A 14,709-nucleotide genomic window follows, 5' to 3' on the forward strand; every position below is an offset into this window, starting at 1 on the left:
TGATAATAATTAATCGATGATTGGCTACAGTGATATTACAGTAAACATCCTCTAATCGTGCGGTCAAAGGACTTATTATGTTCGTCTCGCGAAGTAGAACAGTGTTGTAGAGTTAGTTTTGTAAATTAATTTTATTAGTACCCTAATTATTGATCAAATTTTTTGTGCTTGCTGATGCTACTTCAAACCAAATAGTACCTAGAGGAGGGCACAGGGCAGGCACTGTTGTGGCGTAGGTGTCCATTCTCCAATGAATAGCCCGTAGCCAGCCGAGCCGTGTGGTGGTGCGCGGCAGCGGCAGCGGCCGTCGTCAGTGCTCTGCTAGTCTGCTGACTGCTGCTGCACAGGCAGAGCACTGCACCCACCAGCCCCGTCCACGCCCTGTTTGGTTTGAAGTAGCATAGCAGCACAAAAATTTTGACTAATAATTAGGGATATTAAATAAAGTCAATTTACAAAACTAACTTCATAATCTTGCGCTACTTCGCGAGACGAACCTAATAAGGTCTTTGACCGCACGATTAGAGGATGGTTACTATAGCATCACTGTAGACAATCATCGATTAATTACTATTATTAGATTCGTCGCGAAAAATTACACCTATCCGTGAAAAGATTTTGCAAATAAACTTCATTTAGTATTTCATATATATGTGAAATTCTTTTCTCAAAAATCGTGTGCCATAGGTATGATAGGGAAACAAAAAAACCCCATCGCCGCTGCAGGCCGGTCAGACCATACAGCCGCGCACACGCAAGCACAGCCCCCGGCCCACCCGCCGAACCCGGCCGGTCCGCGCGGGCCGAACCGGTGGTCCCGAGCCAGGGAACGGGAAGGGCGTGAGGAGCCAGCCGACGTGGTCGGGTCACCAGACTCACCACTCACCACCGGCTCTCGGCTTTCTTTTTGTCCGAACGCCACCTCTCGCGCCTTGCACTGCTCGCCTCTCTCTCCTCCGCTTGTTTGTTCCTACCTCTCTCTAGGATTGAGAGCGGCCTCGTGGGTGTGTCTCTCTCTACTCCCTACAAAGAGACCACACCAAATCCCCTACCCCATCTCCTTCCTCCCCCACAAAAACATTTCTCCCCCTTCGGCTGCGGCCGCCGCTGCCTCTCACCCTTTCCGCCTGCCTTCACCCCCTTTCCCCCCTCCCTCCTTCTAGGGTTTCCCCCGCCGCCGCCGCCGCCCGATCCGAGGCAGATGCCGCCCGCTGCCATGGCGCCGCCGCCGCCGCCCCAGGCACCGTCCAACTCAGGTACGCGCGGCCCTTCCACGGCCAGATCCGGTCAGCTTCGGCGGGCAGCTGGGTTTCTCTCCTCTCTCTTCCGCTCGTCGTCTCAGGCCGGGCTCCTCGTGCTCTTGTGCTGATGGGTAGCTGTGTTCTGGCAGGGGATCCACTCTACCCGGAGCTCTGGCGCGCCTGTGCCGGCCCGCTCGTCACCGTCCCGCGCCCCGGTGACCTCGTCTTCTACTTCCCGCAGGGCCACATCGAGCAGGTACTCGCTGCTGCTTCAACCCGCCTCCTCTGCTCGTGCTGGTGCTGGTTTGCTCTGTTCCGGCCGCTGATTTGGTGCTCTATGGGGACTTTCAGGTGGAGGCGTCCATGAACCAGGTCGCCGGAAACCAGATGCGCCTCTACGATCTGCCCTCCAAGCTGCTCTGCCGGGTGCTCAACGTGGAGCTCAAGGTTCCTCCTCTTCCCGCTGCGTTTCCCCCCAATTTTGCCGCCAATTCTGTCCCTTGCGCGCGTCTCTTCTCTATGTGGGGAGCAATTTCGGTCGGGGTGCTCACATGCTCTCCCAATTTTAACAGGCGGAGACGGAGACCGACGAGGTCTACGCGCAGATCATGCTCATGCCAGAGCCCGAGGTAGTCTACTGACTCAGACGGTCTATTTGGGTCGTGTATCTGGGGAATTTTTCTGTTCGACCAGATGCTTAATTGCGCGTGGCTTGCTCGTGCAGCAAAACGAGGTGCCGTCTGAGAAGGCGAGTTCTGGGGCCGCCGCCACGCCGAGGCCAGCCGTCAGGTCCTTCTGCAAGACTCTCACAGCGTCCGACACCAGCACACACGGTGGCTTCTCTGTGCTGCGCCGCCACGCTGACGAGTGTCTCCCTCCCCTGGTGTGTGTTCTCCACCCCCATGTAGATTTTCTACTAATAATAGAACTAGATATGCACGTATTTCTGCTTAAGATTTGGCAAGTTTGGTGATGTTATCATCTTTGTTTGGCCGGCAGGATATGACCCAGTCACCTCCAACACAAGAGCTTGTGGCGAAGGATCTGCATGGCATGGAGTGGCGCTTCCGACACATCTTTCGTGGTAATTTGGGCTCCTCGCCTTGCAGTAATTCATTCCATCTTTGTCGCTAGACGACGATGCATTGGTGTTGGTTCGATCTGTTGGACCTTTACTTGTAATTGTCTTGTGTGATCTCTACCTGCTCAGTAATTGTAGTTTAGCACATTCAAATTTCAACTAGTATGATACAATGACCTTGTTTATATACCTGATGCTGATTATTGATAACTTTGTGCAAAATTGTCAGGGCAACCTAGGAGGCATCTCCTCCAGAGTGGTTGGAGCGTGTTTGTTAGTTCTAAAAGGCTTGTTGCTGGCGACGCCTTCATTTTCCTCAGGTCTGTTGTTGTTTCCTGCCCATCCGGCATGATAGCAATTCTCCAATCCAGTGCTAACTTTCTGTTGTGCCCTCTGCAGAGGAGAAAATGGTGAACTTCGAGTTGGTGTTAGGCGGGCTATGAGGCAGTTGTGTAACGTACCTTCTTCAGTCATATCTAGCCAAAGCATGCACCTCGGAGTCCTTGCAACTGCATGGCATGCCATCAACACTAAATCCATGTTCACTGTGTACTACAAACCTAGGTATGCTGAGATGTCTGCGACAAAATGATTACATTTCTGAGGCAAATATAGTGATCTGTCTTAGTTATCTTGCATGAAATTGCGACCTGCAATTTGTTCTAACTAAAGATAGTGAACCCTGTGTCTGATCTCTAAATGTCAATGTTAGGACGAGCCCCTCAGAGTTCATCATACCATATGATCAGTATATGGAGTCATTAAAGAACAACTATTCTATTGGGATGAGATTCAGGATGCGGTTTGAAGGGGAAGAGGCCCCAGAGCAGAGGTAATTGCCTTATTGGCCTTCTGTACGTATGTAGTTTCTTGTCATCTGGTCTCCACACTGTCCATGGTTGTTATTTGCAGTTATTCAAAGTAACTATTTGTGATATATCATTATCGTGTCTTGTAGGTTTACTGGTACTATAGTTGGGTGCGAAAATCTTGACCCGTTATGGCCCGATTCCAGTTGGAGATACTTGAAGGTAACTTCTTATTTAATTTTCACTATCGCCATTGTGATCTTAACTCTTGTGCTTATGGTGGATAGATTTTATTTGTTTTTAGGTGCGTTGGGATGAACCTTCAACTATCCCACGTCCTGATAGGGTCTCTCCGTGGAAGATAGAGCCTGCTTCATCACCTCCTGTTAATCCCCTTCCACTTTCTTCTAGAGTCAAGAGACCTAGACAAGCTCCCCCACCTTCACCTGAATCATCAGTTCTTACAAAAGAAGGCAAGTCTTAGATCATTGTAGTATCAAGAGTAAGGGTGATGAAAATATAAGTGTGCTAATGATTTTTAATCATCTGTCAATTTGCAGGTGCAACTAAGATTGATATCAGCTCTGCTCAAACACAACATCAAAACTCGGTCTTGCGAGGTCAAGAGCAGATGACCTTGAGGAACAACATGACTGAAAGTACCGACTCTGATGCCACTGTTCAGAAGCCAATGGTGTGGTCGCCATCACCCAATGGGAAAACCCACACTAGTTTTCAGCAGAGACCTTCCATGGATAATTGGATGCCGTTGGGAAGGCGTGAAAATGACTTCAAGGACACCCGTTCTGCCTTCAAGGATGCCCGTACTTCCTCTCAATCATATGGAGATACCCAGGGGTTCTTTATGCCGACTTTTGATGAGAATCATCACCATCTTTCTTTCAACAATCAGTTTCAAGACCAAGGCTCAGCTCATCACTTTGCAGACCCATACTTCTATATGCCTCAACAACCTTCTCTGACTGTTGAATCAAGCACAAGGACGCAAAGTGCAAGCAACGAGTTGCGTTTCTGGAGCGACCAGAATACAGTTTATGGTAATACAAATGATCAACAGAAGGGTTTCACATTTGCACAAAACCCATCAAGTTGGTTAAATCAGCCATTCCCCCATGCTGAACAGCCACGAGTGGTCAGACCTCATGCAACAGTTGCTGCATTTGATCTAGAGAAGACAAGAGAAGGCAGCGGGTTTAAGATTTTTGGGTTCAAAGTTGATACCGCCAGTGCCTCTCCAATTCAGTTGAGCTCTCCGATGTCTGCAATGCGGGAGCATGTGGTACAAACTCAACCATCAGCATCAGTGAATGAATTGCAACATGTGCAAACTGAGTGCTTACCTGAGGGGTCGGTAAGCACAGCTGGAACAGCAACAGAGAACGAGAAAAGCAATCAGCAAGCTCCACAAAGTTCAAAAGATATTCAGAGCAAGTCCCAGGGTGCTTCAACAAGGAGTTGTACAAAGGTACGGTCTTTTTACCAGTTAATGGCCATGCACTTGTCTACTGATGTTATTCAGTCCTTGCAAATGATTAGGAATGCACTATCAGTTAATGGTGAGAAATTTCAGAATTTGTGTTCCAATTCGTGAGCCTTTTAGAATTTGATACTCATGTCACAGTGACACGTGGGGTCAATCTTAGTCATTGACATGTGGGTCAGGGTGTCAAATTCTGAAATGCTTACGAATTCGGATCCCAAATTCTGAGATTTCTGGTTACTGCCCCATTCAGTTATTGATTCAATGGTTTTGTGGTATCTTCAGTGCTGATCGTTATTGTTTGGGAAACAAAGAGATTAAGCTTGATATGCTTGATGATAGATCCTTTCCTGTGTGCATGTTTTTATTTTCTTGTTCATTCATGTTTTCAATGATCAAATAATGGATTATGGTCCCATGTAGAATTCCTTGTTTTTACTGCCATGGTTTTACAGATTGTAATATTGCGTAACTGTGCAAAAAACATTTTTCTGGAGGTCTGTCCTCTTCAATTTATACTCTATTTCAATTGTCTCCAGGTTCATAAGCAAGGAGTTGCACTTGGCAGATCCGTGGACCTCTCTAAGTTCAGTGACTATGATGAGCTCAAAGCAGAACTAGACAAAATGTTTGAATTTGAGGGTGAATTGGTATCTGCTAACAAGAATTGGCAGATTGTCTATACTGACAATGAGGGCGATATGATGCTTGTGGGAGATGACCCGTGGGAGTAAGTCTTTATCTTAGTGCTTGCTTGGTATGCATATGAGCTTATGTTCCAATATTGATATGGTTCATTGTTTTATTGAACAGAGAATTCTGCAGCATAGTGCGCAAGATCTACATTTACACAAAAGAGGAGGTCCAGAAGATGAACTCGAAATCATCTGCCCTGAGAAAGGAAGAACCTCTAGCATCTGGTGAAGTATGTGCGGCCACAAATGAGTAGGACTTGTAGACCTGCGGCAAGCAGTTTAGATAACTAGGTAAGTCCGCCAAGTTGGTCTTTAATATTTTGTGCTCTCTGATTTATGGCAAATGGTTTTTAAAATAATTATTAAAGAAACATATATAAGAAAAGAAAGATGGCATGTTATTTGTTAGCAAAGCCAATTTTTTAGGCATGATAGATTTATTATAATATCTATGAATGCATTGTTATAGTCATTGTTTAGTAACCGAAGCTCTTCACCTGGTGCCCTTGCAGCAACTTGATTCTTGATTCTGAATGCACGGTCACCTGATACCTGTTATCTTGCCATGATAAGCTTGCACCGAAAGGGACTCATCTCTCAGTTGTTGCTTTTGTCGTGTGTAGGTCGTGTGAAGGAAGGTGACGATGCATGAAGAGGATCTTGCATTGTGCTGGGGTACCTGGCCAAGTAACACCTCAAATCTTTTGCGTCTGTTGCAACCCATCCCATCCGTTCGGGTTTAGTAGGGAGTGTAGACCTGTCGATTTACTCCCCCGCGGTTTGCTCTTGGCAGAATGTTTAAGCGCCAAGGTTATTATTTCGTTATTGCTGATCTGCTCTCCCCCCTTTGGATGTAAATATTTGTCGACCCAGTCCAGTAGTAGCAAGCGGTAGCAAGTACCTTGTATTAACCAGCTATTTGCGGCTTTTAATCCCTGTAAGTTAGCTCTGTAGCGTGAGATAAATGGCAAACACTGGTATATGTATGTCTGATCTTCTCACTGAATGTATTATAAGAGTTATAGAGACCTCCACTTGCTGCTGCTCCGATGCTTGGTGTTTGAGTCCATGTCGTTCACGAGCCTTGTGATGACGACGGCGGCCTAAAGCCGCGCCCTCCACTGTAACGTGGCATGCATGATTGGGGGATGGGGGAGTGCCGGTGGGGGAGGCAATTGTCTGGCGGGGCCCTTGGCCTCCCTTGTCTCCTTGCCTGGTGATGCAATGCAATTGCGCGGAGCAAGGCAAGTCGAGGTAGGACTCTTTGAGTTGTGGACACGAATCCTTGTCTGCTTTTGGTGTGTTTTGGTAATGAAAGAAACCACGGAAGTGTTGGTGGCGCCGAGCCATTCAAGGGGAAAGGGGGCCGGACCAACCAACCAACAAAGGTGTGGTCGACGCGGATCCTGCCAGCCTCAGTGCCTCCGTTTGCGCCCTTGCCTCGCTCGGTCCCTGTCCCTCTCCTCCCCGCGGAAAAGCTGCGTGCGGGGCGGGAAGGCAGGTGGGCGCTGGGCAGGTCCCTCGTCCGTCAACCCATTCATCTCCTTCCCACTTGGCGCCGATAGTAGTATCTTGTTGGACCCGTCCGCGTATTCTCGCGATCCCAGTGGCTCGGACTGGGAGGATGCGTGCGTGCGCCGGCGCCGGCTCGCCCGGTCAACATGGCTGAAAATAAAAGGCTCCGGGCCGATCCGGCCCCGGAACGGCGAGGAGTCGCCGCCGCCGGCGCCTCCTGGACGCGCCGCGGACCGGGCCACCGGGGCCGGGGCAGGAGAGCGAGAGGATTTACCGGGACACCAGAGGACAGCCGCGTAACGTGCCCGCCCTGGAAAAGTGACCTCGCTTTCGCGAGTCTGTTTCGCACGCCGGAGGGAGGTCGAAACGTGGCGACGAGATGAGCTGCACCCGGTCTCGTGCGCTGCCTCCATGGGTCCGGACGGCGCCAATCCCCTACGAGCCGAGGGCAGCCGTGTGGAACGTGCCGATCCTACCGAGCGGCGTCAGTCACTGCCGCGCCCACGATCGTGGCTGTCGTAGCCAGCAGTGCAGTGCTGCTACCACCATGGCCTACCACGGGTGCAGCAGCCAGCACAGCAGTGTGCCGCACCCAAAGCCTGGACGCAAGCTTTGACTGGGGACTGGACCCCGGTCGAATTTCCCCTTTCTTTTCTGGAAAAAAAAAGAAGAATTAAAGATGTCGATGTCGATCCTCATCGCGTACTCGTACGTGCTAGCAGTTTGACTGGATCTGGACACGACGGGGGGCGATGCCGATGATCCGGTGCGCGCCCGGTTCTCCCTGTCGAGAACGCAGGGGGAATCATCACGGCCCCTGCGTACTGCGGTACTGCCCCCACCCGGCCTCTGCCTGCACGTCAGATTGCACTGTTGAAACCAGATGGGATGTTCTCATAAAAAAAAGGGGGATGGGATGACGGAACTGACAGGCAGGGCCCACCAGGGGCCCACCCCGAGGCACATTTACTCTGCAGTACGAGGTGTGGGGCTGCCGTATTTATGACGCCGTGGGCTGTGCTACTGTAGTGTCGTCCTCACGCTGGGACTACGAGGCGAGCAGCAGCGGCCGCGGGCGGCAGCTATCACTGACTAGTTTGGGCGGCAGAGGCTAGGGAGCCCAGGTGGCCACCAGCCCACCAAGAGGGGAGAGGGAGGCAGGTGGGGCCCGCGCTGCACCACCGCACCGGGCTGGGGCCCAACCGCTGACGCGGACGTGAAATGGATCTAGGCAGGCCCCAGGCCAGTCCAAGCGCGTGGCGTGGCGACAAGGCCGGCTTTACTCGTCGTGGCCGGCGCAGGCAGCAGCTGCGCCTACTCTCGCCAGTCCACAGGCCCGCGCCTCGGCTCGCCGTCTCTGACGACCTCGTTTTCCTCATGGACGACGGCGGCTAGCGGTTGGAGCAGCTGAAACAGAAATGGTGTGCTATGCTACTGTGCTTGGACTCGCCGGAGTCTTCCCTTCCGGTGGAGTCTGGAGGCACCGACACTTTCGTGGACAAGGGTCAAGGGCACACCGGCTTGGGTTTACCGCGACGCTGTAGCCAAGTGAATGCTCCGGAGCTGCCCCGGCCGGCTCGTCCTGGGGAGGCGGGGAACGACCGGGAACCAGCGTCAGCACCGCATCTTTGACGCGGCTGAGCGCAGGAGACGACCGGACCGGCGGTCTGGTCTCCCTCGTCGTCGTGGAAGAAGAAACAACGCAACACGACCCCTCCAGTGGCGGATTGTTGCAGGTGTCGTGGCCTTCTGATCTGGTACTTACCCAGCACAAGATCGTCCGGAGCATACATACCAGCCAGCATTATTCCAAGAAGTGCCATCTTGAGTAGAAAAGGTGTTGATTGATGTGTGCACAAAAAGGCGCATGCAATTACTGTTCATTGTGATCTCTCTCAAGATCATGGAAACATTTTTGCGAGCCGCACTGTGTTGTTCATCCGAGTAGGGAACAAGAAAGCCAAGTATTTTACTGTCATTCAGCGGGAACCTGACTGACGTACTGAATACAGGATGCTGTCCATGGAATGAGCTGTCATATTAAGGCCACCGATGGAGATGAAGCTGGTGCTGGAGAACATCGTCGTCTCGCTGATGGAGGTGGCGGCCTGCGTTCATCAACTCACGAGCAAATTCTCCGCTTCAACTTGTGTCAGGACATCATCGTCCTCGAAGAACGCCTGATGGAGGGCCTTTACGCATGCCTTCGCCTCGCTGTCGTGAACTATCAGCGACATGTTAACCTGCGCAAGATGAAGGCATGTCACATGTTGGAGGCAAGACATGAATACAACAGGCGAAAATTCACCAGTTTGTTTTGCTATGATGAGTGTGGATGGCGGAATAGTACCTTGGATGCCCCTTGCGAGATCATCTGAACATTGACACCACTTTTTCTGAGCACATGGAACGCCTGAAGATTTTATCAGATGCTTGGCGTGTGGTTCTTGTATGAAAATGGCAGAGGCAGGAAAACCTAGAAACACTTATTTTCAAAATGAGCAAGTATTATACCTTTTCTAGTATAAGAGATGATCGTCGCACATTTCCGATGAGCGAAATTATTGCCCTCTGCTGAAGTAGATGAACAATTGCTATTTTCTCAAGCTCTTCGACTACATTGTCAAGTTCCTAAAAGATTGATAAAAACATTGAGCAACGGAAGCGGACATAGTATCAAACTCTTGTACTTCTACTTGCTAATTTTCCTCATGAATGAATGGAATTCAGTAAGAGTATAACTAATTGTCATTAAGCATGCAGATAGAAGCACTTGCCTGCTGAATAAGTTCCCTACTCCAGATCTTTGATGGATCGAGCGACACGGAAATGCTAACTTCGCTAGTAGCAACACAATCCACAGATATGCCTAGATCTTCGAATATAGCAAATACCTGCTCACACTCATACAAGCAGATATAAGAATAATGAAATATGAGCAAACAATATTGGCTCAGTGCTCGACATACCCTTGCCAGAAAACCAAACTGACCAAGCATCCGAGTGCTCACTATGTCCAACATAGTGACATTTGACTTCAGCACTATACTAGTTAGTACAACCTAGTAGTGAAAAAAGGGGAAATCAATGCCAAACAGATGACGTGACAATAGAATAATACACCTTAAGTAATATGATACACACCTTATCCATCTCTCTTTGTTTAGTAATAAGGGTACCTGGAGCTTTAGGGTTGTATGAATTCTTAACCCTAACTGGTATATCACCTTCTCTAGCAGGTCTCATTGATTGTGGATGCAAGACCTGCATTAGAGTGGAACAATCCATAATAGTGAACCCAAATTTCTCGTTTGTATTGAGCAGAGAAGTAACTAAGGCTGACATCATGAGCTTTATGGCAATTCATTACGATTAGTAATGCAAATGCCCACCGACGCTCCATATACAGCCTCAGAAGCAAAAAAAAGGTACAAAGTCATTCCATTTATGTTCTATTTCTGACAAACAACAGAAGGCATTCAATTTTATCTTCTGAACTCTTAATAATGCGCTAAAGACTGTATAAGAAATGGTTTTTAGCAGCCTTTGATTTTCAACAATATGCAACTGAAAGATGCATTTATTCAGTGTGTTGAGAAGAATTATGACCGTCAAATATACTGAGTTCAAGTACTGAAAGGATCCAATGAACATGAATCATTCAGTATCTACCATCATTACAATTCAGTTATTGAATCCTCTTCTTGAAGAATCTTAAACACTCAAAACATTTTGTAGAAAGAATCAGTGATGCTCAAAAGGAATTTATCACTTGTCGTCACAGTTCCATTTCAGAATATTCTTCCTTAACAATCTTAGTTACATAAAATCTTCTTGGATAAAGGTTTCCAATCTCTGCTTGAAATGAATGCATACCTGGGCACCGAAATAAGCAAGTTCTGTAGCCTCTTCAAATGTTAAATACGGAACAGTCTTTGCATTTGGGTAGATATTTGGATCACAAGTGAGTACACCATCAACATCCTTCCATACCTATCACAGGCATAGTACGCTTTCAGACCAGACAGGAAATGAATGATCATAAGCAACAATTTACTTGAAATGCACATGTTAGCTTAGTGATGAACATGAAACAACTGTTGGCTCAAACTTTTGTCTTCAGAAATAAAAATATGGTTTATTTGATATCTATTCAGGCTAAACATAGACCTGAATTTCTCTCAGTCCCAAGGCTTTACCAATGGTTGTAGCAGTCAAGTCACTACCACCTCGGCCTAAAGTAGTAACAGCTCCTGATTTCCAGCCCTGCAAATACATGTAATGGCAGTTGTGTTAGATAAATAAATAAGTTGCTCCATTACTGAATAAATTGTTTTTTGATGAGATACCTTCCCAAGGAACCCAGTAACAACAGGTATTGCTGGATCCCGTATCCAGTCTCCATGAAGTCTCTTAGCAACTGCAGGATAAGTTGCTTCCAAGATATCCGCGTTACCAAAGTCGTCTGTTGTTATGAAGCCAATATCAAATGCGTCATACTGCATAAGAGTTTGAAAATAGAATTAACCAAAATGAGTTTACATCACATAATGCAGAAGTTGGATACAGATGGATATATAGGGGATGTTGTATCCCAGTGAGACATTGGAGGAAGGAAAATCAAACAGCGACCTATCTTCATTTACAATGTTCCCTTCATATTGTAATCGAGCTCTTGAGAGTATGTTTATAGCAATATTGAATCAGTCACACAAGTTTACAGTTACAACAACAACAAAGCCTTTTAGTCCAAAGCAAGTTGGACTGTTGGAGTAGGCGATGAAACGCAAAAAGTTTACATTTTAAATATCATAAAAATTTCAACGAATATTCTCCACGACAAAAGGAAGCAATAAATGAATCAGAACAAAAATGAGAAAATTCTGCAGAATACAAGTGGAATGAAAATAACAAAATGAGTTGAGACTTGAGAACATGAAATGATTAAGCAGTAAAAGATTCAGTTACTAATCAAATTTCCAGGACATCCCACAATACGGGAGGAATATCACAACAAATCATGTAGGCACCTACTCACAACCTGCGAAGCGCACTGATTCAAGGTGATTGAAGGAAATGTCTAGTAGTACCTGCCGTGCTTTGACACCAATTTTGTTCAAATAAGCAGCAAAGATCCGTGTGGACATGCACTCTCCAAATGAAACAAGGTAGTCTCTGGTTCGAAGTGTCAGCTCTTTCATCATTGCGATACCTTTCAAGAGTTGCTCCAGTTCATCCAGCATGTCTAAAAGTTCCATACACAGCAAAAGATAAACTTGTTATATGAAGGCCAGAAAGCTTTAGACATGGTGGATGAACTAGAAGAGATTATTAATGTAGTGAGGTTTACCGTGTACTACTGATCTTTGCAGGCCAAGTTCATCCACAGTTCTGGATCGACAGTAAACGGACCAACATCAATTCAAATTGTTGCAAGTATTCCAATAGTACACCATCTGAAAGTTAGGCATACTTGATATGTAGATCCTTGATCGTGTTCCACTCTTCAATGTCAGAAACATGGATCACTCCACAACCCACTGCTTTCTCTCCAGCCTAAAATAAAGAACACATACTGCATTTCAGTGTACACATCAAACAATGCCCAGAATGTCCTGTAAGTTATCCTTATCCTTATTTTCGAGGACATTGAAAGGGTAAATCCTGGATAAGGTTCAGTACTAGTTACTTGTATCTTTGCTTATAGCTATTGTTGATGGACAAAGAGAGTATTTAGCATCTACAAAGACCTACGGATCCTTTATTAGTTGCAAAGAAAACCATTACTGAAAATATGAAAACTTTACTTTAGGTGCTTGAAGATTCTTCTTGATGCATGGAACCAGTGAATCACGGAGGCAAAAGAATATAAACTTTTGCCAAAGCAGAAAAAGATTGCAAAGCTAAAGCCTAAAGTTGAATCAATCAAAAGCAGTGAGATACGATTAGTACGAGGAGCAGGAGGTTGGTGGTTTTCCCCATGGCAGAGAGGACGACGACAGGGCGCTCCTCGGGGAAGGCCAGGATGAGGCCGGCCACCTCCTCCATCCTCGCGGCCGACGACACCGAGGACCCCCCGAACTTCATCACCACGCTCAGCTGATCTCCCAATTCTGCTCCGGGCCCTCCAACAACGGGAGCCACATGGACGCCGTCCCCGTCGCCCCCTTCTCTGGCCCGACGGCGGGTGGAGCCGGCGACCACCATTGACAATCCTCGGGCACCGTCGGACCAGGTCCGCGTACCGAAGCTTGCCTGTCCTCGAACATGTCCCGCGCTCGCCGGAGGTATCGCTGGAACGAGGCGGCGCGGTGCGGCCGCCGATCGCACTGAGGTCGCCATTTCTTGTCCCTTCTAGGCTTCTAGTCTGTCAGCCGTGGAGACAGGAGACGACCAAGAGAAGGCGGGTTTTCAAGTTTACGTGATAAGGCCATCAAGGCGGAAACTTAGTCGTAAACGATGGGATCCATTTCTGGAATATTTCAGGGCCATATAATTGAACTCAAAAATCGTGGGATTTAGAAACTTAAACAATTTAGTATATACTACTCCCACGATTTCAAACTATAGATTGTTTTAACAAATCTAGATACGTAGATTTTACAATATATCTAGATATATACAATTTTGAACGGTGGAAGTAAAAGCTTGCTTGGTTGGATGCCAATTTTATGCCCAGTCAAAATTATAGCAAGTCTTAGCTCACCAAAATTAGGACGTGCCAAATTGTTGATAAGAAATTTAGGTATTCATTTAGTTTAGTTCCAACTAAAACTTTCTTCTCCGGTAAGGTTCAAAAAGTTTTTAGTAATTTACCATAGTTTTGATCAAAGTGGTCAATTTATTGGCATAAACCAATTGGTAGCCAAATTTTATTGGCATGCCTAGATTTTGGCATGGCAAAAATTGGTAGCAAAACTAAGCAGACTCTAAGTCTTTTCCCGAATAGTAACGATGGTGATTATAGTAGGACATTGCTAGTACAGTATATATATTCAACTATTGGTGGGATGTGTTTGAATGACCTATTAAGACTGGAAGGTACCAAAACTTGTATCAGAATTCAAAGATGAGAAATATGGCTTAGATAAGAAAACAACCAATGGATCTTAGTACTGAGGGTCTGTTTAGTTAGCAAAAAAATTTGGGTAAATTTTTTTGGCAACGTTTGCAATACTAATTAGAAGTATTAAACATTGACTAATTATAAAACTAATTACACGGATGGATGAAAAATCGCGAGATGAATCTATTAAGTCTAATTAATCCATCATTAGAGGTTGTTTACTGTAGCACAACATTATCTAATCATTGCATAATTAGATTTATTAGATTCGTCTCGCGATTTCGCCTGGGGGTTATGGAATGAGTTTTGTCAGTTATTCACATTTAATACTCTTAATTACTGATCAAACGTTTGAAGTACTGTAGCGCATGAAAAATTTTGTTAGCTAAACAGGCTGACAAAGTGACAAACCTAAACCACAGATGTCTGTAAAAGTTTCTCCTTATATAAATCCAATTTCTCTTTTGTTGGACTCAAGTTCTAATTTGGCCAGTCTCTGCATCACTAATCTCGATCGTTTATTCGCCATCACAGGGGGTCCAAGTACATGTTATAATTTTCATTTAAATGGGAATATGGATTATCACACCTACCCCGGCTAGACGGATATATGTGTTTAAAGTTTAGCCGTTAGCCCTGCGGCTGCACTGCAGATCTCGCTGGTCTAGGAGGGACATGGCGCAAGGCCAGAACTGCATCCTGCAGGTTGGAGGCAGGCAGGGATCACGGAATCAGAGCAGTGAAGCAACCAATCCCATTCCCAACAAATCCTTCACAATTTATCAGCTAGTATAAGCCGAC

At 46.7% G+C, this 14,709-nt stretch overlaps 2 protein-coding genes across 3 annotated transcripts; one reads left to right on the forward strand and one right to left on the reverse strand.

Moving 5' to 3' along the window:
• Nucleotides 1-939: 939 nt before the first annotated feature.
• On the forward strand, nt 940-6,361 carry LOC120676864 (auxin response factor 4-like). The gene is made up of 15 exons (XM_039958194.1): nt 940-1,256; nt 1,391-1,497; nt 1,593-1,688; nt 1,814-1,870; nt 1,966-2,124; nt 2,241-2,325; nt 2,552-2,642; nt 2,722-2,886; nt 3,035-3,154; nt 3,281-3,353; nt 3,436-3,604; nt 3,692-4,617; nt 5,172-5,362; nt 5,446-5,618; nt 5,951-6,361. Exons 1-14 carry the CDS (start codon nt 1,202-1,204, stop codon nt 5,579-5,581), a joined length of 2,430 nt encoding a protein of 809 aa, XP_039814128.1. The 5' UTR covers nt 940-1,201; the 3' UTR covers nt 5,582-5,618; nt 5,951-6,361.
• A 2,305-nt stretch (nt 6,362-8,666) lies between these two features.
• On the reverse strand, nt 8,667-13,241 carry LOC120674270 (aspartokinase 1, chloroplastic-like). 2 transcript variants are annotated; one of them, XM_039955423.1, is made up of 13 exons: nt 12,786-13,241; nt 12,316-12,398; nt 12,193-12,233; nt 11,933-12,087; nt 11,192-11,341; nt 11,013-11,108; nt 10,719-10,835; nt 9,987-10,106; nt 9,812-9,904; nt 9,620-9,736; nt 9,357-9,473; nt 9,193-9,255; nt 8,667-9,085 (listed from the first exon to the last, which is right to left on the reverse strand). In XM_039955423.1, exons 1-13 carry the CDS (start codon nt 13,182-13,184, stop codon nt 8,960-8,962), a joined length of 1,677 nt encoding a protein of 558 aa, XP_039811357.1. In that variant the 5' UTR covers nt 13,185-13,241; the 3' UTR covers nt 8,667-8,959. The 2 variants fall into 2 exon arrangements, with proteins under 2 accessions (XP_039811357.1, XP_039811358.1); XM_039955424.1 differs by having other exon boundaries at nt 12,795-13,240.
• Nucleotides 13,242-14,709: the final 1,468 nt, after the last annotated feature.

This window comes from Panicum virgatum, chromosome 5N (assembly GCF_016808335.1).
Source record: "Panicum virgatum strain AP13 chromosome 5N, P.virgatum_v5, whole genome shotgun sequence".
In the NCBI taxonomy this organism is placed as follows: domain Eukaryota; kingdom Viridiplantae; phylum Streptophyta; class Magnoliopsida; order Poales; family Poaceae; genus Panicum; species Panicum virgatum.

Excerpts from the sequence above, each read along its gene's own strand:
- LOC120676864 (XM_039958194.1), top strand. The coding sequence starts at position 1,202 with ATGCCGCCCGCTGCCATGGCGCCGCCGCCGCCGCCCCAGGCACCGTCC. Across the intron at positions 1,871-1,965 it reads TGCTCATGCCAGAGCCCGAG|CAAAACGAGGTGCCGTCTGA; the intron begins GTAGTCTACTGA and ends TTGCTCGTGCAG. Across the intron at positions 3,354-3,435 it reads CCAGTTGGAGATACTTGAAG|GTGCGTTGGGATGAACCTTC; the intron begins GTAACTTCTTAT and ends ATTTGTTTTTAG.
- LOC120674270 (XM_039955423.1), bottom strand. The coding sequence starts at position 13,184 with ATGGCGACCTCAGTGCGATCGGCGGCCGCACCGCGCCGCCTCGTTCCA. Across the intron at positions 12,399-12,785 it reads TCCTGCTCCTCGTACTAATC|GCTGGAGAGAAAGCAGTGGG; the intron begins GTATCTCACTGC and ends TCTTTATTTTAG. Across the intron at positions 11,109-11,191 it reads TTACTGGGTTCCTTGGGAAG|GGCTGGAAATCAGGAGCTGT; the intron begins GTATCTCATCAA and ends ATGTATTTGCAG.